Consider the following 26184-nt stretch of genomic DNA (forward strand, 5'->3'; position numbering starts at 1 on the left):
TTCTGTGTCGCACTTATTTATTACTTTGGCTTTTGAATATTAAGAGCTCCCTGATGATAATAATAATAATAATAATAAACATGTTGTTTGTTTGCTTGTATACAGTTGTAAACATAGTAAAACTGTTTAAAAAAAAAAATACATACACACACATTTGGCACACAAGGCTGAAATGAAATCGAAGACAAGTCACTGGGCTCGCCCAGTTAAAAAGAAGAAAGGCACTTGTGACGAGAACGATGCAACACCACTCAAACCTATTCCGCCTGTGTGAACGCCGGACCCTTTAAATCCACTGTTAATCTCTGAACTTGCGGTTGGGGTTGGCGCCAAATAAGGACACTCTGATTTCAGGCATCATCTGGAAGGGAGGAAAACCAGCAACATGTACCACATTGTGAGGCCCAGATTAAATCGGATAAATATATGAGCAGCCACATGATTCAATGCTCCCAGCCATCTTTTCTTTTAAATGTTTCTTATCAATAGCACAATGCTGTGCTTTCTATACTATATTAGTTCTAGTGTTTTATACTACCTTGCTGTAGTTCACTCCTCATTTTGTATTTGTTCATTTTAGATCATTCTTTTCTTCCTGTACGGCGACCTTTGAGTGACATGAAATTAAAAATATGTTTAAACTATTATTATGATTTGTATTATTCTAAAAACATTGTATTGTCTATGGTTTTAACATGTCACTCAAGCATCAAATAAATGACTTAGCAATGTGTATTTATAAAGCTTTTATGCAGCAGTTGCACACAAAATTTGATTCAATTAGAAAAATACAGATATCAAAGAGTACTTTGTACACTTTTGTATCTACGCATCAATAGATTAATAGTGATCACTCACAGATAAAAATCTGTGTGAGGGTGTGCGCCACTGGAATTGTGTGTAGTGTAGTGTAGTGCCCTCTCCAGGCCAAATACTGGTGATTAAACACATTGTTGTCTTCACCTGTTGCGCTAAAAGTTCAAGTCTGTTCTCCAAAGTGTTAGAAACTTTTATCTTGCCGTTGTCATTATACACCTCCACTCCTCCGCAGCTGTCAAAACAAACCAAAAATAAATAAATAAAGACAATTACAAGTATTCTTTATTTATAAAAAAAAAAAAGTAAGAAGTGTAAGTGTGTAAATGTTAATTGTACATTGAATTTGCTTACATGCTTGACGGTAGAAAATGGTTCATGTCGATTTGGACAACGATGTGTTTTTTCACAGCCGCTTTAAAGATGGGGATGTTCTTATTCACTGCAACCTATCGAAAAAAAAAAAAAAAGGCAAAGATATGCAACTCTTCCTAAAATCTAGCCTCAATGCAACGCTCGTAAATTCCTCTTTCATCCTTGCATCCCAGCTCAAGCTCACCTGAACCATCTCCACATCCTGCTGGCGACAACGAATGATAACTTTCTCTTCCAGCAGTTGGTAGAAACCCTACACATTATACAGGCGCACACTCAAAAAAGGCACATGTTAAAAAGGTTCCCAGTTTGACAACACTCTCGGTGACTAGTTTGTATTTAATCCAGAACAGTTTATCAATACACACGGCTCTATATGTTCTGATTCTAAATTCCTCTTCCTAGTGGGCATGGCTGGCAAATGTCAATTGTTACATTGGCGTATGGGGCACAATTGATTGTGCTCATATCATCTACCTAGCAACAATTGTCCAGGCATTTTAGACTGTCATGTACGCCAGACAGTATCGTTTTAATTTGAGCTTTTAAGTTTTATAATAAGAGGCCTCACAGTTCTGAGGACCTGGGTTCAAATCCAGCCTCGCCTGTGTGGCGTTTGCATGTTGTCCGCATGCCTGTGTGGGTTTTCTCCGGGTACTCCGGTTTCCTCCCACATCCCCCAAAAAACGTGCACGGTAGGTTAATTGAAGACGCTAACATTTCCCATCGCTGAGAATGTGAGTGCGAATGGTTGTATTGTTTATATTTGCTCTATGATTGGCTGGCGACCAGTTCAGGGTGTACCCTGCCTCTCGCGCAGCTGCGATAGGCTGACTTCTATTCCTCTTCAACTACTACTCTTTCTTCTTCTTTGTATTTTCTGGCATTCGAGATGCCATGTGACACCATTGTGCCTCTCACAGGTCAGTCTTGGTACGACGCCGTACTTCAGGCTCGGTGGAGGAGGAGATAATGTGATTTGTGTGCCCCTAATTATTGAATTCATTTGTAAACTTAATCTACATGATGTTATACAATTCAATCTGCCTGTGCACCTGTGAGAGCGCCAGCGGTACCATTGAAATCTGTAGCAGTCTGACACCACCACCATCGTCATCACAATCACACACATATGCACACATTCTGATCAACACGCAACTAAGAGAAACATGTCAAGAGATGCCCAGGACCAAAATAAAGGTCTGCTAAAGTCGCCTACAGAATGAGAAAAGTGGCTTCTATCCTCCTGTAAGATAATAAAAGGTGTCTCAACTCCACAGCAGATTCATCAGGTTTTCCTCTCCCACAGTCTTTACCTGGAGCACAAGCCCCTCAAGCAATGTGGAGTACCTCGCGGGGTCCTGCGCAATCGCTGCAAGTTTTTGCCGGGCTTCAATCAACAAGTCCTGTGATGCGAGGGTTAAAGCGGTAGAGGAAGTTCCAATGAAAGACAGTGCTACGATGTTTCAATGGAGACATAATCTCGAAATTGATTTGCTGTGACAGATGAATGGCTATGTGGATATTTGGGAGAAAAAGCATGACTGCTTACCGTGATCATGTCATCACGGGCCTTCAGCACCTTCAGCCGTGCTTGGTTCATCAGGTTGGACATCTGGCTACGTAGCCATAGGAAAAAAAAAAACAACAACAACAACAACAAAAAACGTCACAGCTTAAACGAGAACATTCGGAAAGCACAAGACTTCCACCTTTCGTCACCGGTGAAATCACTGAGTAGCAGTCTCTCATCTTAAACAGCAAAATGAGGTCAAGTTAAATCGAGATACAACATCCAATATTTTATACAAGCACTTTCGAACCTGATTTGATATGACTGAAATTTACAAGAGATTAAAATATTTTCTGGTTTAGCTCCACGCGAATCCTGATTTGCAATTCAAGACTCTGACTCAGTATGAACTTGCAAATGTAGTTCTTCTGGGTGTAGCATGAAAATTGATAGCATAGTGTAAAATGAACATTTGAAGGAATAACTTTTTTTTTTTTTTTTGGGCGTGTGCACTTGCGCAGCTCTAATATTGCAATTAATGTCTTGGATAAATGACTCACATTTTCTTATGCTGTTCAATCTGCTTTTCCTTCTTCTCGTAGTAGTCCATTATTTTCACCCTCTGCGTTTGCACTAAACGTCCTTTCTCGATGTTGAACTCTTCCTCCGCCTGCAATCAGTTGAGCATGACAACTCTGTTTGTAGGACATTTCAGCAAAAATAAAAATAAAATAAAAAAAAAATAATAATAAAGAAATTCCAGTGAGGGGGGTAAAAAAAGACCTACTTTGGCGTCAATTTCCTCAACTTTTTCATTGGCCTCTTGCTCGATGAAGGCCATCATGTGCTTTATCTATCACAACAGACATCCAGAGCCGTCAAATAAGACATTTGTGGATTTATCCATTTTCTTAAAGCGAATTCAGAACGGTAAACGTTATTTTGCGCGATACGACTTTACTTTTACAAAACTTTCAAGAGCTGTTTGGCTGGCGTCTATGTAGAGATTATCATCGTTACCTGTTTTTGGACGTCGGCATCGGTGAGCGCCATGTTTGTTGTTGTTATTATTAAAATGTATGTTTATTTAGAGTGGTTAAAAAAATAAACGAGATTTTACGACTATTTGTGGGATCCTGTTCGCGTTACAGTAACTTGGTGAGTCCACTCCCTCCGCATCAAAGTGAAATACGAGACGAGACATCATTTCCGGTTAGATGTTTCAAAATAAAACAGGCAAGTGGCCTGATACTTATGAAAGCGGGGGGGAATAAGAGTTGAGCGATATTAACGCACTGAATTTTCAAAGATAGTCAAGAAATAAGTGTCAAATGTGTAAATTTCAAAATTCGCTCTTCGACTCTTCTGTTAGTAGGCAAAAGGTTCCACGTATGATTTTAGTCTGAAGGCGAAAAGAGAAACACTGGTATTCCACTCTCGCTGGCTTTGGTCGCCCCGAACGCACACAGCTGCCTGTCTGACTGACTGACTGACTGACTGAATTGGCTTCTCCCTTTCGTGCTAACTAAGCTGCAGCAGTGTTGCACAGCTCCGCTTCGGCCTCCGTTTGCACCTGGCTGCCTTTATTCAAGGACGGTAGGTGTGTCCTTCATTGAAATCAAAGTCAGGGTTGACATTGCTGAAATTGCGTCCGAAAACATGTAACGTTATGCTAGCGAAACGTTTCTGTGGCTGTTGCATGCGTGTGTGTGTGTGTGTGTGTGTGTGTGTGTGTGTGTGTGTCCTGCTTTGGAGATGACCCGTCGAACTAAAAATTGACTTCTGACCCAAATTTGCCATTTGGGGTGTTATTTAAAACATTCGGAACCACTGTCGGTCTTTTTAGCATAGTAATATAGTATGCGACTATTTGAATAGGGTTTGATATAGTTTTAATATAGTTTCTGTACTTTCATTCGTCGTATATAATTGGCACTTTTGCACCTCCAAAAATGTCAGTTTGTGACCCCAGCATTGCTCTTTGCTACATGGGCAGGTGATTGTGGCACTTAAGTGCGATAATAATAATCAACTTATGCCTCTTATATAACAGACTGTGATTCATATAGCTGTTTTATGATCTTTTATATATATATATATATATACTGATTTGCAATTCATATTGTGTGAATGGGTGTTTCTAATGCCTGCAGATAGTGCTAACTGCAATTTGTATCCCTCCTCCGCCTCATGGCATCTTCAGGTGGGGTGTCCTGCTCTGACTGTAAGAACATATGTGCCTGGGAGTGTGACACACCTCTGTTCCATGGCTACCTCAGGCTCCATCCCTCCTCTTCCGACCACCATTGCAGCCACTGTGCCTGAGGATTTCCATTATGAAACCAAGTACATCGTGCTCACCTACCTGGGAGGGCTGCCTGCTGGCAGGTGGCATGCTCCACTCACCGTAGCCGAAGGTGAGAGGAGACATGCGAGTATCGTGCGATCGTATTCGTTTTTGGCACTCAAAATACAGTAGTAGCCGAAGAGCGCACACTCTTGTCTGTAGTCGTATTTATACAGTTAGGCGACCCCCAATGGGACAAGCCGAAGGTCGCAACACAATGTGTGACGTGCACCGTACACTTCACATGCAACACACTTAACAAAAGCACAACTATTCAGGATAGGAAGTCACCTGTTCGCATGCTCAATTGGCCACTTAATTGCATGCCGACAAACGGTGACAGTGGACATGAAACGCATTCCAAGATAAATGTGCCCACCTTTAGATATGTTTATTATTTTTATTTGACCTCTATTTAAAATCACTTGCATCATTGAATTCCCCCCACAAGGGGATTAAAATACTGTAATGTACCATCCATCAATCAGGATGCTGGAGCCTATACCAGCAGACCTCGGGCATAAGGCGGACTACACCCTGTCCCAGGCCACTCCAAGTTTGTGGTTTTTGAAAAGGTTTTGACATACTGTCCCCAATCTAATCTGATACAAAACCCAACTGGGTTGAAAAAGTCTTATGTCCGGGATACTCAAATTGGAATCCCATGATCACAGCATGCATGCATGCATGCAAGCTAGCTGAGTTTGTAAACTAACAACTGTAGTTTTTTTTTAACAGCCGATAAATTGTCCTTTGCAGATTAACACATGCAGAAGGAATGGTTCAAATCCCCTTTTAGTCATCACTCTCTCTCTCTTCACTTCATTTTAGTCGTTCCTTTTTCAATATTCTCCACTCAATAAAATGTACCACAGCCAAAACACTGCAATAGCGTAAATGGCCCAGCATGACGCAAAAGTGTTGGTAAGGGAGGGAGAAAGTTACGGAGCTGTTGTAAACAGGATGCCGGTGAAGGCGCACACGACATGCGCCAATATTTTCTGCCAAGGAATGTCACGGCCAAAACACTGAAAACAGAACAAAAGGGCTTAAGAAGATGCAAAATGCCGGCCGCTTCGTTGTTCCACAGTCAGGACACTTCTTTGATTAGCTACGTTTCGGTCACGTCACAATTCACGGAGTCGTGAGACTGGAGTCGTCTGCGTTCCCCCACACACATGAAGATTTATGGTCAGTAATACACGATTGTTGGCCCTACCTGTTTATAGCCCCATTATCCGGGGGAGAAAAAAAAAATCACTCTTAAAACACCTCAGACCACAGGATAATCTTCTAGAATAATTTTAGAATTTATAAGACATAAGATAGTCTGGTGTTTGTTGTCTTTGGTCGGGGAGGGGCAAAATTGGGACAGAAACAGCCCAATTATCGCCGTGTGTTTACCGGGCTTTAATGAATAACAACTGTTAACTGTGTCAATCAAAATGGAGCATTTTCTTTGAAAAGACAAAGTTCTTGATACAGATTTTCCATTGAATCTCAATTAAATTGTGCAGGTGCCCCTAATATTGTGCCCGCCGGGTATGGGTGTTGAGGACACCCACATACCTGGCTTGGAGTAGATTATTATAATTGAATTAAATAAGAAATATCGTCTTTTCCTGTGACCCAAATTTACTAAAATAGTGCTGGCATAATCAATTAGAAATTTAGAAGAAAATGGACTTTTTAAACCTAATTTATCACAGCAGTCTTGAATTAAAAAAAAAAAAAAATGTGATCAAGAAAAGATATGCTTGATGATCAATAACATTGCATTTTACTCCAAAGTTCCATGTAATCAAAGGCTACTAAAACTTACATGGAGAGAAGCAGTTTTGGAAATTAATCTGAAAGTCACTTTGTGTTGGAAAAGCCAAAAGTATGCAAGTAAAAAGAAAGTCAGGAATTTCTGTATTTCCTGTCTCCACAAATGTCGGGTGTGGGTGTGGCCGGGCAGACGAGTGTCCTATCCCTGCTTTCCGCATGACCCGGTCCAATTTCTGACAGCTTGTCATGTGTAATCACCGTAGGATCACTCACACGTTAATGGAGCGCGGCAGAATAGCTGGCCTTGTGGCTCCGCGATTGAATGCTGAAAGAGCACAAAGCCAACAGCAAAAAAAACAACAGTGATTGTCTGGGTATTCCCGTCCAAGCAGACATTTCCCATGGGAATGCATAGGACTTTTTGCGCAAGCGTGCTTTCTGTTCTTTATACTTGACCTTTTAGACCTTTAATTCTACATTCTGATTGTGAAATATGGCGCTCGCCGCCAAGTAGTTGAGTCAGTTGTGTGTATCTTGCGTGATTCATCGAGCCTTCAGCTGTGCGGACTGCAGCTTATAAATATTTGACTCAGGGTTTGAGCTCTGCACGTGTGCTTTGTGCGCATGCAAAAAAATGCGAGGGCACATTTTTCAGCGTATTCTTTTAAGTTCAGCAATATGTTGAAAGCAGAATGTCTGCATGTTTTTTTTGCATGGTTTCCCCACTTTCACGTTTAAGACCATCAACCGAATGTAAATATCAGACACATATAACCCAAGTGAACTTAAAATGCTGTTTTTTAAATGGTGATTTCACTTAAGGGGGGAAAAAAACTATTCAACGTTACCTGGCCCTGTTTGAAAACGTAATTACCCCCCTTGATAAAATTTCCATTATCCTCACATGGAGAAAACATGGAACAGTGGTGAAACCGCTCAGGAGTGGTCGGCCTACAAAGATAGTTTTTTTTTTCCCCCCTTAATAAATGAACTCACCATTTAAACACAGCCTTTTTTAAGTTCACTTGGCTTACATTTGTTTCATAATAAACATTAACGTGGGGAAACTATGCAAACATTTGAGAAGGTGGCCAATGCTTTTTCACGGTAATGTAATGCATACCATTTGATTTATACATGCGCCATAGTCACGAGCCACATCATCATCAAGTATCATGCGTGTGAAAGGCATTTCCTCAAACTCGTCAAACATGGTGGTCATTGAATATGTTGTGCGTTTCAAATTGGATTTCAGGAGAGGCCGAGCGAGAGTGCGCCAGCATTTTGAAAGAGCAGGTAGAAGAGGAGCTAAGACGACTTGAGGATGAAATTACGGCATGTAAGTAGCTCACTGATTGACACACAAGTAAACACTCGACCAGATGTTGCTCTCATACGCAGTGCCGAGAAAAAGTATTGGCCCCCTTTTTACAGTCGTATACGTTTCCCCACTTTAACATGTTAGATCCTCAAACAAATATGTAAATATAAAAGATAAGCCAAGTAAACATAAAATGTTGTTTTTAAGTGGTGATTTTATTTATTAAGGGGGGGGAAAAAATACTATTGTGAAGAAGTAATGACCCACTTCACTAAATCAGGAATTAACGGAGTCTCTAAATAATTCTTTTGGTTCCTTTTCACTGACCACACACAATCCAGATTACCTCCAGAACTGTTCAATCAAGAAATTACTTCAATAGAACCAAAAATGACCAAATGAAGTCAGCCAGAATATCTCCAAAGGCTGCAATCAAATGCCACAGTCCAAAGAAATTAAAGAACAGATGAGAATAAAGTCTTTGTCATCTATCCGTCTGGAAAGGGTTACAAAGCGAGTTCTAAAGCTTTAGGACTCCAGCAAACTACGGTGAGAGCCATTTACCCACACATGAAGAAAACATGGAACAGTGGGGAACCTTCCGAGAGTTGCTGGCCTCCAAAATGTACCCCAAGAGCACTGCAACAACTCATCCAGGTGGTCACAAAGGAACCCAGGACAATGTCTAAAGAACTGCAGGCCTCCCTTGCCTCAGTTGATGTCAGTGTTCATGGTTCAAAAATGAGAGCGTGGGGAAAAAAATGACGACTTGCTTGATGGAAGCGTGAATGCTGCTCTTTACCAGAAAATCTTGAAGGAGAATGTTGGGCCATCAGTTCCTGGCCTCGAGCTGAAGCGCACTTGAGTTCTGCAGCAGGACAACAATCCAAAAGACACTCGCAAGTAAACTTCTGAATGGCTTCAAAAACAAATGTTCATTTGGGTTATTTTCCCCATTTACATTTCTTTGATAATATTAAATATTAGAGTTGGGGAAACTATGCCAAAAAACAAAAGAATTTGAGGAGGGGGGCCAATACTTTTTCACAGCACTGCACTTATCAGTCATTGCCATTTTTCTCTTCCTTTGCTGTTACTTTCTTCACATGTTGCTAAACCTGCCTTAGGTAACATTCTCTTTGTGTTCTCAGCCTTTTCCAGCACAGGCTTCGACCGCCGCGCATCGCTGGTATTCAATCCCGTCAACCCTGAGACATCAATTGAAGACTGTCTCGCTGAGCTGGGAGATCGCGCGGCCCGAGAGCTGGACGCGCACCTAAGACCAGCTGTGCACGCGCTCCTCGCTGGGTCGGTTTGTTTGCTGTGTCAGCATGTTACAACACCGTTATGCATTGGTGGGCTTACTTCGCAGCCCCTGCACCTTTATCACGGGCTTCCCTGCAGTGTCAACTTATACCGTTGCAGTAGAATTTTCATAATAGGGCCAGATGTATGTCTCACGTCAACATTAAAAGAAGTCAGTGGCTCTGCTCACAACATAACAATGTTGAAGTATTTCATGAATTCATGTCTTCTGTTTTTAGGCCTCTCGAATTTGAGAGATTCCGAGATACAACACTGGACCTTTTAACACACACGCAGGGAGGGCGGAGCAAGGTGAGCTTTTCCTTCTTCATTTTCACACAAATGACAAAGTCGCAACAAATTATTATTATTATTAACAAAAAAAAAAAAATGCAGCATTTTGGTTCTTTTTTACACTATTTTCTTACAAATATATATTCCATTTTTTTCCCTTTCGTGTCCCCTTCGTTTCTACTTCCACCCATCTTCAGATTGATCATTTCCTCTTTTCCTCCCTTCTTCTTCACGGCCTCGTGTACCACTCTCCCTTACTACTTTCTCCACTCCTCCGCCTATACTTGTTCCTCTATTCCTCCTTTAACTTCCTCTGTTCCACTTGCTCCCTTACTTAAATGTGTATCTCCTGTCTCCTTCTGCTTCGTTCCTACTTCCCCTTCCTTGTCGTGGATTTACTACTTCCCCTTTGTTTCCTAGGTGCTTGTGCCTTTGGTGCTGCTTCGGGCTTTACAAAGCGAAGATCAGTCTGTGTCAACCCTGCTTCATCTTGGAGTGCGCTTCCTGGAAGAGGCTCAGGGTGAATACATCGGCCAGCAAGGGGGATACGTGAGTGCTCTATTTCTAGTTTCAAAGAGAGTTAAAAGCTAGAATTAACTAAATGAAATTAAATGAAAAGCACGGGTCTGTCATTGCATATATAATGATTATTACCGGCGATGGGAATTAAAAGGGAAAAAAAAGTATGTTATGGTGCTTCTAAATACATTTTATGATTGGTTTTAAGGTGTTAGAATTTGACATTTCCAGCTCATGTAGTGTATTTGTAACGTACTTGAAGTGAACAGAGGAGGGCGCCAGTGAGACACTTTAACAGACCCAGTTACACAGTTGTGAAGTTATACTGTTCAACATCTCAAAATTTAAATGGGCATTGTACTAAATAAACTTTAAGTACATGTTGTATTTAAATAGCAAAAATAAGTTTATCCCCAACAAGCTTCTAATGGTACTCTCGGTGAATGAATTTGAGTAAATCTTCTGATTGATTTGCCGTCAGGGGAGAGAGAACAAGTGAAAATGTTTACTGATGCAATAGAAATTTACAACCTTCTACTTTTTTTTTTTTTTTTAGGTCTGTCGTGGTAATTTAATGTTTCTCAGTAATGAAATTTCTGCAGGATTCAAATTATAAATACAGTAAGAGAAAAAAGTGTTTTCTCAAGCAAAATGTAAATCATTCAGTTTACAAAGCTATTAATATATATCATTGTAATATTTTGAGAAGTTGCGTCTGTTGTTTTTTTTTAAATTTGCAACAGCTCTCCTTTACGATATTAGTGAGTCTTTAATGCTCCTAGCTTAATGCTAAAAAAACTGCATCACAAATCCTCCCTTTGAACAAGGTCATGCTGACAAATGCAGCATCATGAGATTTGGCAGAAATAACCCCTGCTTTGGTCTCTATTAACCAATTGTGATGGCTGTTGTATTTTTCTAATGTAGTGAAATATGAACACAATGTGCCAGTTCTGAACAAGGCTACATTCTTGGCCAGCGTTATGTCATAGGGGTTGAACAGATGATGTGCTGGGGCAGGATCAGCAATGGAGGGGTGAAGAGAAAGGAGGCGGTCGCCAGTGTACAGGCTGATGATTGGAAGGGAGGCAAAGTAGCTTGATGGCAGCAAGGGGAACGTGAAATCTGTGTCTCTCAAACGGGCTTTTCTGCACTACACTGTGATCTACGCTGAGCTTTGTCTGTCCAGCTAAGTGAAAAGCAGGGAGTTTGCAGACTTTGTACTAAGGTAGGATGTGCTTTCTTCACGCATTATTTTTTTTTTTATTATTATAGGTACTTGTAGTTGCATCCAGCTGAAAGATCTGGAGCTCGGGTAGTATTTTGTGCTTTTTTTTCATTGTTCTGTTGGTACTTTTATATGCAAAAATTGTACAGTTTGGTGGTCCAGAAATATTTGGGCAATGAGGGACTTTTTATAATTTATATGCCAAAAGTTTAGACTTTCAACTTTAAATGAAGAGGTTTATTAAAAAAAAAAAAAAAAAGGCATTTACTGTTTCGGAATGATACACATTTTTTTGCACAGTACCATTTTTTTTCTAGTGGGTTAGAAAATATAACACAAATAATCGTAGCTGGCAAAAAAAAATGTACACTAAACATCTTATTAGTGACTTGTACTAAAAATATGCTCTCGTTCATTTCATTTCACGGCACAAATAAAGCACGTACTTTAATATCAGATATTAAATAAAAACCAAATCTGCCCTTCACTTCATCGGAAGAGCAGACGAATTGATGGTCGGTAACGAGTGGTTTGTTACTCATTTCAGATAACAATGCAGGTTATTATGACCCGAATGCGGTGTACACTTCATTTAGCAGGAACAAAACCAGTAGCCCCCAATAAAGAGTACACAGCCAAGGGTCACGTAGGAAGGGGAGGACACGTTAAGGGTGGTTGGAGGGGGTAGATGTGCAAGAAAATGGCTTCGCTGGAGGTCGTGGGTTTTTAATGTTATAAATTGTGTGTGCAGAGAGCGGTGACCTTAAAGCCTGTCCAGCTAGTACTTTGTTTGCTGTCTGTTGGTCTCTTGCTTGCAGTAAAAGCTGCACATCAGCCTTTTGTACGTGACAGTTTGCGTGAGTGTCACGACATGAGGTTTTCCATTTTGAAACCAAGTGTTCCCTGAGAGACGAATCTGAAATCAGTTTGGCTCAGCCCGTGTCATGGCACATTCTATTGCGTCCTGCACAGTGCAGCTGTACTCTTCCCCCCCCCATGTTATGTAAGCCCGATCTCGCCAGCTCATGTGTGAAATATGTGCGTCACCATGCCTCGACATTGACACGAATCTGGAATTGCCGTGACTGGCTGCCCGACAAAAATAACACACAATCTTGCAGAAACATCATCACAAGGGATTAGAATGGCCCACTTTTAATGTTTTCTTCTTCTTTGTATTTCAATCTACATTCATTTTCAACACTCTGGTCACCTTCCAATTTGACTATTAGAATATACATCATCTCTGACAACACATGTATAGAATTTTGGGGGGTTTTAAATTAGGTTTGACATACCGCCAAAGGCATATTGCTAGCCATGATGTCCACGAACCGCAGGTTGAGCTGCACTGCATTTGTTTGGGCGTAAACTAGTGGCTAGAGTGCAAGCCAGTTGTACTTCATGTCGCTTATCTAATGTATTCCGTGTGTGAACTTGGTACGCCTCAGTATTGAACAGAGAAATATCTCTCCACTGAGCAGGGTTATGTTGTCTTTTTTTTTTTTTTTTTTTAAATATATGTACTTTATTCTTGTATTTATATTTTGAGAAACTATTTGAACTTTACTATTTATTTATTATTGTATTTTTTTTTTTGACTGTTTAAACCTACATGTGTTAACTGCCCTTGGTAGGGGAGCAGATATCCTAGTGCTGAGGCTGCAAGGCCAAGTTGACTCAATCAACTTCAGGTCTTATCAGAAGATACAGTTCAGAGTAAAGTAAAACAAGAACACATTTTCCCCGTCTTTGTATTTGATCATATACCTTTTTATATTACTAACAGATCATATGTTTAATCTTTTAAACTTTTAAGTAATTGTTTTAAGCTATCTTTTAACGGGAAAATGTAGGACAAAAAAACAACAACGTGTGGAGAGTCATTGCACAGTGAAAGTGTACTACTAGTGTCGTGATGCTGATATAATGGCGGTTGTGCAAATAATGAAGTCCTCAAGCAATTTAGAGTAATTTAAAGTGACTAATGATCTGGTATAGTGACAATTGTGCAAATGGTGGCCAGTAGTAATCAACAACAGTGTACAAATAGTGCAGCGTGAGTGTACGAATTATGTAGCATGTTGCAATGAAATTGTAAGTCAACTGTTTTAAGAACCTAATGGAAAGAGGGAAGAAGCTGTTGGAATGTCTGATGGTTTTAGTTTGCATTTTTCAATAGCGCCTACTTGAGCGTAGGAGCTGGAATAGGTGGTGACCAGGATCTGGACGGCCCAAGAGGATTTTGCGTGCCGTTGTCTTAGTCAGCGTGCAAGTCTTCAAGAGTGGGTATGGTGGGTACCGATCATTTTTGACTGTCTGTTGCGGTCTGATTTAGTCCTTCTTTGTGGCAGCACCAAACCAGACTGATGGATGAACACAGAACCGATTCAGACCTCTGTGTAGAACTGCCTCAAACCCTCCTGTGGCAGACCATGCTTCCTCAGAAGCCGCAGGAAGTGCATCCTCTGCTGGGCCTTTTTGAGGATTGAGTTGATTTTGGTCTCCCTCTTCAGGTCCTAAAGGAGACTGTAATTCCCAGAAATGTAAAGTTCTCGACGGTCGACACAGGGCAGTAGGACACCGCGAGGGGGAGCCGTGGCGAAGGATGTTTCCTGTAGTCCCCAATCATCTCCACCGTCTTGAGCGTGTTCAGCTCCAAGTTGTGTTGGCTGCACCAAACCTCTAGCCTCTCCACTTCCTGTCGATATGCAGACTCGTCACCGTCTTTGCTGAGGCCGATAACTGTGGTGTCATCTGCAGACTTCAGTAGTTTGACAACTGGGTCCGTTGAGGTGCAGTCGTTCGTGTAGAGAGAGAAGCGTTGCGGAGGGAGGACATATCCTTGGGGTGCCCCGGTGCTGTGGGGATGAGGTGGTGTCCCCCAGCCTCACCTGCTGTGTCCTGCCCGTCAGGAAGCTGTAAATCCGCTGGCAGATGGAAGGCGAGACGCTGAGCTGGAGAAGCTTGGAGGAGAGGAATTCGGGGATGATGGTGTTGAACGCAGAGCTGAAGTCCACATACAGGATCCTCGCGTAGGACCCTGTGGCTTCGAGGTGTACCAGGATGAAGTGCAGTCCCATGTTGACTGCGTCATCCTCAGACCTGTTTGCTCGGTAGGCAAACTGCAAGGGGGTCCAACACGGGTCCTGTGTCGCTCTTGAGGTGGTCTAGCATGAGGCATTCAAAGGACTTCATGACCAAGGATGTCAGGGTGACAGGTCTGTAGTCATTTAGTCCTAAAATTGCAGGTTTCTTGGGGACTGGAATGATGGTGGAGCGTTTGAGGCAGGATGGGACTTCCAAAGATTCTACAGTTCTGGCCTGCCGCTTAGTTGATCTTTTAACTGTTTGAAGACAGGTTTCATGTCCTGTTCGATAATGGTCAATGCTGAAACGGGGGTCAGAGGTGTGCTGGTGGTCGTTGGTGGTGCGGATAGGTGGGTGTGGGGTGCGAAAGTGTCGCTTTTCAAATCTAGGGTAGAAGGTATTCTAGTCGTCAACCAGTCCTTTATTGTTCTCTGCTTGGGGGGGATAATCGCTTGTAGCTGGTTAGCGATTGTAATCCTCGCCAAACTGGTTTCCTAGCTTTTCTGCATAATTTCTCTTTGCGATGTTGATTTCTTTTGTCAGATGGTTTCTGGCCTGCTTGTACAGGGCTCTGTCCCCACCCTGATAGGCGTCCTCTTTAGCCTGGAAAGGTTGGCAGTGAACCACGGCTTGTTGTTATTGAACGTGCGAAATGTCTTTTGTTGGTACAAACACATCTTCACAGAAGCTAATACTTGAGGTGATAGTGTCCGCATATTCATCCAGCGTTCCACTCTGTGCAGTCAAAACGGTCTTGAAGTTCCATCTTAGCTTCATCGGTCGGTCCACTTCTTCACTGTTTGCACCACAGGCTTTGCACATTTAAGTTTTTTGGTATTGTGTGTTGGTATTAAGTAAATTAAACGGTGATCAGACGAGCCCAAAGCTGCACGGGGAATAGCACATTACGAGTTCTTTAGCGTGGCATAGCTGTGGTCTAGAATGTTGTTTTCCCTGGTGGGACCGTCCGTCAATGTGCTGCTTGTATTTAGGGAGTTTGTGGTTGAGTTTTGCTTTGTTAAAGTCCCCAAGAAAAATGAGGGGTGAATCAGGTTGCTTCCCCCTCAATTATCTTGAGTCTTGTTAAAAAAAATAAAAGTCCAGACCTCATGGAATTTGCTTGAGCTGACCTTTACTGGTGACATAAAAGTGCCTTTTTCTTATTCACGTCATAGTGTTACCTCAGATCTTTTGACCTTTTGTGGGTTGTGTTGATTTGCAGTGTATGGTGTATGTAACATCTTGTATCCGATTTCAGGATACTGTAGATAGGTGAATAAAGCATATTTCTGTTAATAATGTACTTGTTAGTAAAGTGTCAGTCTAACACAGACTTGTAACAGTCACGTTGCCCTGTTAGCCGTTTTGTGGGACTTTCCATCGCTCACATCTGTCACAAATGTCTCCCAGATGGTGTGAAGTTTATTAGCGCACCGCAATATAACATAATGAGACCTAGCGCCCTAGGTAGGCAGGAATGCATTGTAGATGTTTTATTTTTTTTATGGCTTAACTTTGTCTTCAGGCATGGGTGGAGAACAGTGCATGACTAATGTTCATATTTAAATGGATTAAGCGAAGTTACTTGGTTTCTATGTTGCTCATCTTGTTGGCATTCATTATTTCGTGAATGGTGAGTCAAGCATTTCTACTAGTATTCTGGTAAATGGGAACCAGTTTAATGGCGAATTATAACTGCCATTTCTCAATGAGGGCAAGGAATCACACGAAGATATAGAACAATTATGAAGCGTCCAATCAGATTGCTCTGAGATGATCCCTATGCTTCTCACAGCCAGTAGTAAGGATACAAATAAATACATTAAGGCAAAACAATGATAATAAATGAAAGACATACATTTAAAAATAAATCCTTGCAACTCAATTTTTAAAAAGTTCTAAATGGATAGCAATTATCAACTTACATTTCTGATCATCTTGAGAGATTTTAAATAAATATTGATTTCAATCAAAAATAATTTAAATAATGGAGTTGATTTTAGGAATTTAGATTTGTGAACATAAAACTTACCTAACAAAATATACAATTTAATATTACTCAGTTTTTTAATCTTTTGACTCATAAAATGTAATATTTTCCTTTTCAAGCGTAATTATACATTTTGCATAAAATGTATTTTTCAAGTTCTTTCCAGAATGTAGCACTAAAAGTAAAAAAAATGAATGAGTCACATTTTCAGATTCATTTTTACAAAAGGAACATTTGTCATCAACATCAAGAAATCGTGAAATATAGGTTAGTTGGGTATATATTGCGTAGTTCTCTGATTCCCGCGACCATTGTGAGGATAAGCGGCTCAGAAAATGGATGGATGGATGGATAATTCTCTGATTCTATTTGTAATGACAAATTTGAAAGGAACAAGCCACGCCTTCCTACAATGAATATTCCCCCCAAAAAACTTTCCACGTGCCGTTATTTCACTAAGTCTGTAGAAGGATTCTCTAGGTTTGTTGTTCATTTTTTTGCTCAAAATGTTAATACCATTTATGTAGGGCTCTGTCTGGGCATGCTGTCTTGACATCAATGCGCGGTGACGTCATCGCTTTCATTCCTATGTTTCCACGCTGCTTCAGTTTAAATTTCTATTTTACGGTCATCATCACGCTGTTTTCTTTTGCTTTGTTGGTGACACCACAAAAAGTCAAACAATACGCACATTACACGTGTGGATAATGCAATTGCCAATCACGTGCAATATTTTGGGCAATTCTTATATGTAGTCGTCATTGTTATTTAAACTCAGTCTCCCGTGGTGTAAGCCTTAATCGTTCTAAACCCGTACAAAGCAGAATGCAGGGTGAATGGCTGCATGGGTTTTCTTTTCTCTGTCCTCTGACCACATGGAAGCACTGGCCACTTCGGTCCGGATGATTTTGAGCCTGTATCCTGAGGATGCAGGTTTTTGTTTTTTTGGGAAAGCATTCTCTCACGCAAAGCAGCTTATAGAGAGAGCCAATGTTGGATAACGGTTGCAGCTATTAGGTTTAATCTCATTCCTCAATGGTGCAGCTGCCACATTCAACAACATTATGTCCTTGTTATTGGGGCGGGGGGTATATGTTGATCAAGCCATTTATGAATAATTTTTGCTATGCCATTACTAGTTTCCACATGCTACTACTGAAATTGTGTGTGGTGCAGGGCCTGTTTGGTGTAATCGTCCAATATTACCTTCAAGATGTTCTCAGATGAGTCACTCCGTCATAAAGATGTTCCCAACAGTCAGCGAGCATGTCACGCGAGTGACTTGGCAGATAGAAAGCAGAGCGTCAGCATTTCAGCCAGTGTCCTTCCCTACAAACACCTGAGAAACAAGATTTATTTTTGTTTGTGTATGCGGTTATGAAAATAACATTTCTTTGATCTGCACTTGTATTTGTGCGTAGGCCAAAAGTTCTATTTAGATATTGTAGCTACCTACAGTGGCTGTAATCACCGCTCCGGCAAATGTGACCTTTATAATAGCTTGAGATCAAACGTGTAAACATTGCAGCAGACCTCGTTGTGCGATGACAATGTCAATGAGTGTACTGCTTTTGGCTTAGCCAGACGAACTGGTGTTATCCCGTTGTCTCACATGATATTTTAGTTATATAACACATGGGCATCCAGTGGCTTTATTCCACCAGGTGGCACACAAAGCTGGTGAATTATAGTGCTACAGGTGGATGGCAGCATTTTTAGCTTAGCACATCCATACTTAAAATTATAAAATGAATATCCCGCAGTAAAAATACATATTGCTGTTGTAATTGAAGGCGTACTTGTATACACAAAACAGCCAATGACATTGATCGTATTGTACATATAGTTTGATCACCTATTTTCTTTCTGACTCATGAGACAGCCATTGTATGAGCTAGTGCAGTTTTACGCCAATACATTTACAATGACAAACATGTCAATAAATTCATGTCTCATACAGTGAGTAAATACAAATATTAAATATCCTTATAAAGTGTCCAGGAATGCCTGAATCCTGTTTAGCGTTGACAATAATAATGGGCGGAATCATGAAAAATGATACATTTGGTTGTCTGCGAGTCACTGATGGTGTAACGGTTCACTTGGCTCGGTTCTGTGCAAGTTGTGTGGGTTCAATTCCCACTTAGTGATGGTGTGAATGTGAAAGGTTGTCTGTTTATGTATGTGCCCTGTGATTGACTGTTGACCAGTCCCAGGTGTAGTCCGCCTTTCGCCTTTCGTCAGCTGGGATAGACTCCAGGAATATGCCTTCATATTTTCATGTGGGTCTGGGAAAAGGAGTAGATCCCAAACTTTTTGCCTCTTGAAATACAGTGATAAGTATCTGTAGTTTGATGCTGATCCCAAGTAGAATTGATCAGGGTTAAGCAGGAGTCCGACTGCCATTCTAGTTCCCTTTTTTTTTTTTTTTTCTCGAACATACTGTACACTCACTACACTTCTGCGTTGGTGTCCTCCACAGGGTGAAATATTTGGCCTTGGTTCAGAAGACGAGCGAGGCGTTGCCATCGCCGAAGACAGCAACGACATCTACATCCTGTCGGGGGAGCAAGCGTCCGACCAGCTGAGCCCGCCGTCGTCTCTGCTGTGCACGGCTGACAACAGCAGCGGGCACAGCTCCTGGCAGACGGAGAGCTTACCCGTGTCGCTGGCCGGTCACGAGTCGTGGGCACAGGTGTGCGCGATGGACCCCGAAGATATCAAGAGCCTGGACAGCAACGAGGGCGTCGCTCTGGCCGAGGAGCGCAGCGAAAACAACTCTTCCAACTCGGACATCGTCCATGTGGAGCGTGAGGAAGCCGAGCTGCTGGAGGAAGGCGCGGTGATAGAGGAGAGCATGATGAGTGTTTTGGGCACAGAGAGTGAGCTTGCCCAACTCAGAGAGGAAACTAGGAGCCAGAGTCCAGTAGCTCCTGCGACCTTGGAGGAACCTGCCTCCCTGATTTCACTGGAAGACCCTGTTGTAATAGATACACCTTTAAGCTTGTCAACAGAACCTTCCCTCATCTCTTTAGAACCAGAGCTTCCTCCTCCAGTCCCAGAAGCTGCTGCTCCCCCTCCAGCTGAACCACAACCTCCGGCACCCTTACCTGTTCCTGTTGTAGAACCAGAGCCTGAGGCAAAAAGGCCAACTCCCGAGGCTGCACCGGCATCTCCGGCTAAGCAGGCCCAGACGGCAGAGCCTGAAACCTCTTCTGAACCACAATTGCAGCCAGTAACTGTGCCTCCCCAGCAAGAACCGGAGGCCCCGAGCGAGGCCGAGGTACCACCAGGTGCAACCCCAGTCCCAGAGACCCCCGTGCAGGCCGTCAGCGAGGAGCCCCCAGTGCAGCCAGATCCAGCATCGGAGCTCCAAGTTCTGTTCTACGGAGGAGCTGCCCTGGTGCTTCTCGCTGCCGTGATGGCTTATGGTGTCATAAGCTATAGGAGGAAGTAGAATGGACGCGTGTCCTTCTCAGGGGGTTAGATCACAGCTAATAGGAAGTTGCGATAGAAATCAAATGATTTAGTACACTGAAGATGCATTTCTTTCGAGGCCACATTCTAAAACCCATCGTCCATATGAAGACAACGCCTCTGACCCACCCAGAAGGTGCAAGTACAGAAAAGGGAAATGAATGCACTCCACTCATCCAATGTTCAAACTTGACAGTCATGGTTTTGGTTTCTCTTGCTTCCCCACCCCCCCCCCCCCTTTTTTTTTTCTTCTCCTTTTTCCTCATCAGTACCTGTGCCATGTGATTCTCCTTACAGTGTTTAAAATGTCCTAATGGATTGTACCACTGCTGTCACTCCTATATATTTTTTTTGAATTTAGTATAGTAAAGTCATACTCATGAGATTCTTTACTTATTGGTTACATCAGTCATTGAAAAAGCTGCAGCACACTTTTCAAAATAAAGTATTTTTAAAATATAAATAACTGGATGACAGATAAGTTAGCAAAACATTTGCTGCAGTGTAAATAAACTCGCCATGTGAAAGTCCACATCAATGTACTGTTTTCCCAACTGCTGTCCTTTTATTTATGCTTTGTTATACAAAATAGGTTTGGAATGATTGTCTGCATCCAATGGGCAGCTCCCGAGTTTGCAATCAGAGGGGAAATATTTTAACATAAAAAGTAGATTGTCCAAAAAGCCTCGATCAAACTTTGTACCTTGCGTTTACAACACAGCAACTTGAGAATAAAGAAAGTTACAATGTTCTTGTGATATGATTTAAAAAAAAAAAAAAAAAAAAAATACCAGCTATTTTATAAAGCAGAGGTCATTGAATTCATACAGTACAATATTTTTTCGTTTTACATGAACATTTAACAAAAATAAGTTCACAAGAGCACATATGACAAAATTCCCAAACTTAAACTTTCATTCCGTTTTCAAAAATAACACTTAACATTCAAAAACGATGCAACCATACTCGTTTTTGAAATATGGCTTAACATTCCCATTTTCCCCTCAGCAAACAATTCACAGTTATTCCTCCATCCCACCCACTTTGAGTCACCTTGACCGCGGAGGCCTGACGCACTGCAGCGCAGTGTTGAAGAGGTCTCTGAGCAGTTGTGGGGTGTGTTCGCACACCTGCTTCACCAGGGTGAGGCTGAGGGCCACGATGACCCTCTCCTGGGGCAGCTGCTCCAGGCCCACCCCCTGCATCATGGCCCTTTGCACTTCGCTTTTGAGGAGGTCCAGCCACTGCTGCAAAATCATACCAAAATGAATGACTTTGATGCTATAATTGCATAAAACATCAGTAAAAGCAGTGGAATGAAAACTGACAAAACTTCAAATACTTTTGTATTTTCATTCATTCAAAATATTAGTAGAATCTTGAAAAAAAATGCAATAAAGGAATTGCCCCATTCTTAACAGTCCTCTGCTAAAAAAAAAAATAATTTGATCAATGCCTGCATTGCCTGTGTGTGTAAAATTGTCTATATACAGTATATGTATGACATATACAGTCATGAAAAAATGATTAGGCTACACTTGTTTAATCAATTTCATTTCATTTTAATGCCTGCATGGTACTATTAAAGGTATCTTATCTGAACAACATTATTATTGTATTATAAAATGATTTTGGTTATTATCAAGAAAATCATTGAAAATGACTAAATATCAGCTCATAAACACTTATGAAGCAACAGGTATTTTGCCTTATCATTATATTTGTCCAAATAAATGTACCTTTAGTTGTGCCAGGCATTAAAAATTAACAAAAAAACTGAAGACGACTTATTGTGTACTGGCTTTTAAGACACAATTGGTGTGCAGTCTCTATTTTATCAGACTTGGATACTTGGGGGGGGGGGGGGGAAGTTTTTTTAGACGATGACAGTTGCACAGGTGTTTGATTTCGTGACATATTAAAGGCTTTTTGTAAGATCATGAGGCTCAGCTTTAATGGGCACAGATGGCTGTCATAAAAGCAAACACATGACAAGGATCCATCTCCCAGTCAAAAGCTTTATTTATGTTGCTTAATATCCCAAAATTGTGATCCATTGTCACCCAAATGTATGTGGACATCTCTATTTTTGTCCACTTACACCTCTGAAAATATCACAGCAATTGGCCAGATATTTGTTATTTTATGGATGGTAAGCATTTTCCTCTCCACCCATTTGAGAAAAAGGAACACAGGTAAGGTCCATAAAATAAAAAATATTTGGTCTATCGTTCTGATATTTTCAGAGGTGAAAGGGGGATCAGTAGAAATGTCCACATACATTTTTGTTGATAATTGACGATAGTTTTCTGACATTAAAGGTCCCGTATTTTACCAAACCAACGTTTTCTAGTATTTGGGATGTGAAATATTGACTCTTATGTTGTGTTATTAGGATTCCCACATAGTTTCTAGGCAGGACACGCCCCACTGCAACATGACTGGCTCGTGCGTCGCGGGAAAGGCAGGCTACGCAGATGTAATGAGATGACCATTCAAACTGGTCACATTTGTACGAAATAAAAACAAAGGAAAAAAAAATATATATATATATATATATATATATATATATATATATATATATACACACACACACGTATGACTTGGCGGCGGCGGGCTAGATCTCACTTGGAAACGCAATTTTTGTGTTGAAAGATCCTGTGGTCGAACCAGCCATTTCGATTGGCCGTCAACACCTTTGCTGTTGCAATGCCATTCATTTGTGAGTCAACATTCGGAATCACAGCCAAACTACGGACAGAAACGAAAAAACTATGCAGTCTGCGTGACTGACTAGATCAGTTGCGGCCGGTCACGTCGCTCAGTGAGCAGCTGGCACTTTGTGCAGTGCCGTTTGAGGGTTCATTCATACTACTTCTAAAACAAGTTTCCAAAAATTTACATCACTACAAACTGTGACAAATTTGCCATATACAGTGAATGGAACCACCAAAGCTTTTTATTTTATTTTTATTTTTTGCTTTTTATTTGACTTCCCAGGGTCACCACTGAAGGGTGACGGCAAAAAGGAAAAGACTAATGACATCTGGCTGCTCAGTACAATGTATCAACTACACGCACTTATTTCGCCAAGCAGATTCTAACGTAACACTAATTACACAACACATTAATTCCAATCGACAATATGTTTTTTTCAGAAAAAAAGAATACAGTAAAATAAAATAAAATTTCAAACACCAGTCGGAACTGATGTCCAATCACAATAATATAACTAGCCCCTCTCAGTGTCACACCTGAGCATTAAGGCTTCTTTATACCTCGCGTGGGCGGCGACCGCGCTGACGTCACTGCGGCTATCCCGCGTGCAGTTTGCCTTTATACTCGAGTACAACCCACGTGCGCAGTTTTGAAAATGTACTGCAGTTTCCCTCCAAGCCGGGGGTGTCGCTACAGCTGGTATTGGCTAGGAAACCACAGTGTGGAATTTCCTCTGCATTCTTTGGCCATTTCCGGTAGCCGTTATTACTTTACTTTCCGTAACAAGGAACAAAGCCACAACAATGGCGACCGTGGAACAGCGCCTGCAAGAACAAATGAACCTATAGATGACCAGATGATACATTTAATTATGCTGCAAAATCGAACAAGAAGGCGGCGGCGTAGATGGTATGGTGAACCAAGGGCATGTGACTAAAACGGACCAATCACGAGAGATGACCTCCGTGGCATTCTACGCGGAGCAACAATTTTTGCCGTGTGCGTGTCAAGTGATATACAGGCGCACACGCGTGCCAATGCGTCGGTCACGTGATGCAGTGCGGGCGCTGTCGGCCGCGGGAGTATAAAGAGGTCTTTAGAGTGAACCCACACCTATTTGTAGTTCACTATTTGCGAAATTCAACTTGTCGCGTATTTGTGCAAGATGCAGCCAAAACCCTGCGTAATAGCTAAGTACTTTTACTGTCAAATAAGTATATACAAAGTAACATGTTTGTATTTTGGAGAGGAGATCATTTTAGCTTCCCTGGGTTGCTAGTAGAAGTTCCGGAAAGTCTTTGCCACATATGCTTATAAAAGAACAGTTTCCGTGCATTTTTCAAAATGAAATCACGTGTAATCCATTTATTTCCAACGGAAATGTTGGAAGATGAACTTGAACTTGTATTAAAGTGTCTGGGGACCATCGTCCACAATTAAAAACATTTTTTTTTTTTCCCTTTCCACTATTCGGGGAAGGTCTTATCCCCCATCCTCTCCAAATAGTAGAGGTTTACGGTGTTTTTTTTTAAAAATGTATTATTATTTTTTTTTTAATAAAGGCAGAATCTCTCGTATTAGATCGGATAGTGTAGTGTACCAAATGTTGTGTCTGTGTGGTGTGCCTTAAGAGCAAGTCTCACTTCACTCGGTGAGGACATGACATTCCTGCGCAGGTTTTGGGCAGCCTGGTCCACAACACTCTGCTCAAGTTGGGCAGCAATTTCTCTAAGCCTGGCTGCGATCTGCTGCAGGGTTCTCGCTTCGGCTTCACCACCTACAGGAAGTCACAAATATGGGAGACTCACTCATTTTGAATTTGATGCCTACATTATGTTCCAAAAAAGCTGGGACAAGGGCATGTTTACCACTGTGTTACATCACATTTCCTTTTAACAACACTCAAGAAGTATATGGGAACGGAGGACACTCTGTGGTCTCCTTTGTCATATTTTGCACTTCAAAATGCGCCACACATTTTCATTTGTCCTTTTTAGGGACGTCCCTGCTTATTTGAGCAAGACAATGCCAAGCCACATTCTGGACGTGTTACAAGAGCGTGGCTTAAAGTAAAAGAGTGCGAGTAATAGACTAGCCTTCCAGCAGTCCAGACCTGTATTCAATCATTGCTTGGATGGCAGCATATGTTGCTATAAAACATATGAACCATCCATTAATGGTGCCTTCACAGAAGTGAAAAAATACCCATACCACGGGCACTAATGCCTAGATCGCACGACAGGATTATGCCACCAAATATTAAATGTTATTCACTTTAATTGTATAATGTCTGTTCCAATACTTCTGCTCACTTGAAAAGTGGGTGGCTTCAAACAAAAGGTGCTCTGTCCTGAGTTGTTTAACACAACTAAATGTAAATACCATGAAATAAAAGCTGGAATTCTGAACTTTTGTCTCATATTCATCTTTCTTTATATCTATATACAGTATATTCTTTCAAAATATATGTATAACATTGTGTTTTGTTTTTTTTTTTGTGTTTTTTTTATAAATACGGAGATGGAAAATTAATTATTTATTTGCTCGATTGCCTACAGAGACATCGGTTTCCACGAGTAATATATTAATGCTCACACAGGCTTAACAGCTCGACAAAATCTTTTACACTTTTAAAGTACGATCTGGGCAGTCAATCAAATTTTATTTTGTATTATCGAAGAAAAACGAGCACGGACAACAGGACAGACGTCTACGTGGAAAATGCTTTAACGTCCATCCATCCATCCATCCATCTTCTGAACCGCTTATCCTCACTAGGGCCACGGGTGTGCTGGCGCCTATCTCAGCTGACTTTGGGCAAGAGGAGGGGTACACCCTGAACTGGTTGCCAGCCAATCGCAGACGCTTTAACGTCCATAAAATCCAAAATATTGTGGCGATCGTTCTGATATTTTCAGTGGTTGAAGTGGGCATAAATCGAGATGTCCACATAAATTTTGGTGACAACTGATCTAAGTTTTGTGCCATTAGGCGACATTGAGCTTTTACTCTTAGCGTTTTTGTATTCTGTGTTTAATAAGTCCATCCATCCATTTTCCATACCGCTTATCCTCACTAGGGTCACGGGTGCGCTGTCGCTTAACTCAGCTGCCTCTGGGCAGGGTACACCCTGAACTGGTCGCCAGCCAATTGCAGGGCACATATACAGTAGACAACCATCCGCACTCACATTAACACCTACGGTCAATTTGGAGTCTTCAATCAATCTACGATGCATGTTTTTGGGATGTGGGAGGAAACCGGAGTACCCAGCGAAAACCCACGCAGCCACGGGGAGAACATGCAATCTCCACAGATTTGAACCCGGGTCCTCAGAAATATGAGGCAGATGTGCTAACCAGTCGTCCAATGTGCCGCCCTTAACAATTCCAATAAAAGTAATTGAATCATATATCAGAAT

At 41.4% G+C, this 26184-nt stretch overlaps 3 protein-coding genes across 10 annotated transcripts in view; 1 reads left to right on the forward strand and 2 right to left on the reverse strand.

Moving 5' to 3' along the window:
• Window positions 1-17864, reverse strand: LOC133478751 (V-type proton ATPase subunit E 1-like). Of its 4 annotated transcripts, XM_061775227.1 has the most exons (10): window positions 3725-3935; window positions 3492-3557; window positions 3265-3374; window positions 2744-2810; window positions 2508-2597; window positions 1376-1444; window positions 1171-1265; window positions 964-1051; window positions 539-607; window positions 1-361 (listed from the first exon to the last, which is right to left on the reverse strand). In XM_061775227.1, the coding sequence occupies exons 1-9, from the start codon at window positions 3755-3757 to the stop codon at window positions 572-574; spliced, it is 654 nt and encodes a 217-aa protein (XP_061631211.1). In that variant the 5' UTR covers window positions 3758-3935; the 3' UTR covers window positions 1-361; window positions 539-571. The 4 variants fall into 4 exon arrangements, with proteins under 4 accessions (XP_061631211.1, XP_061631212.1, XP_061631210.1 ...); XM_061775228.1 differs by lacking the exons at window positions 539-607; window positions 3725-3935 and adding an exon at window positions 17775-17864; XM_061775226.1 differs by lacking the exon at window positions 539-607.
• Window positions 4159-20577, forward strand: bcl2l13 (BCL2 like 13). 2 transcript variants are annotated; one of them, XM_061775218.1, is made up of 7 exons: window positions 4159-4300; window positions 4908-5121; window positions 8077-8160; window positions 9294-9450; window positions 9687-9759; window positions 10162-10290; window positions 19051-20577. In XM_061775218.1, exons 2-7 carry the CDS (start codon window positions 4971-4973, stop codon window positions 20023-20025), a joined length of 1569 nt encoding a protein of 522 aa, XP_061631202.1. In that variant the 5' UTR covers window positions 4159-4300; window positions 4908-4970; the 3' UTR covers window positions 20026-20577. The 2 variants fall into 2 exon arrangements, with proteins under 2 accessions (XP_061631202.1, XP_061631203.1); XM_061775219.1 differs by having other exon boundaries at window positions 4186-4304.
• LOC133478752 (BH3-interacting domain death agonist-like) overlaps window positions 17775-26184 on the reverse strand; it is an 11323-nt gene continuing 2913 nt past the window's right edge. For 3 of the 4 annotated variants that reach the window (XM_061775233.1, XM_061775232.1, XM_061775231.1), the window contains exons 3-5: window positions 24407-24540; window positions 21099-21292; window positions 17775-17907 (exon numbers count right to left, since the gene is read on the reverse strand). In XM_061775233.1, coding sequence (XP_061631217.1) covers window positions 17898-17907; window positions 21099-21292; window positions 24407-24540 — 338 coding nt within the window. In that variant the 3' untranslated portion in view covers window positions 17775-17897. Of the gene's footprint in view, window positions 17908-20585; window positions 21293-24406; window positions 24541-26184 lie in introns of those variants that run through there. The other variant, XM_061775234.1, reaches the window with a different exon arrangement.

The sequence above is a fragment of the Phyllopteryx taeniolatus genome, chromosome 5, assembly GCF_024500385.1.
Source record: "Phyllopteryx taeniolatus isolate TA_2022b chromosome 5, UOR_Ptae_1.2, whole genome shotgun sequence".
NCBI classification, from domain to species: domain Eukaryota; kingdom Metazoa; phylum Chordata; class Actinopteri; order Syngnathiformes; family Syngnathidae; genus Phyllopteryx; species Phyllopteryx taeniolatus.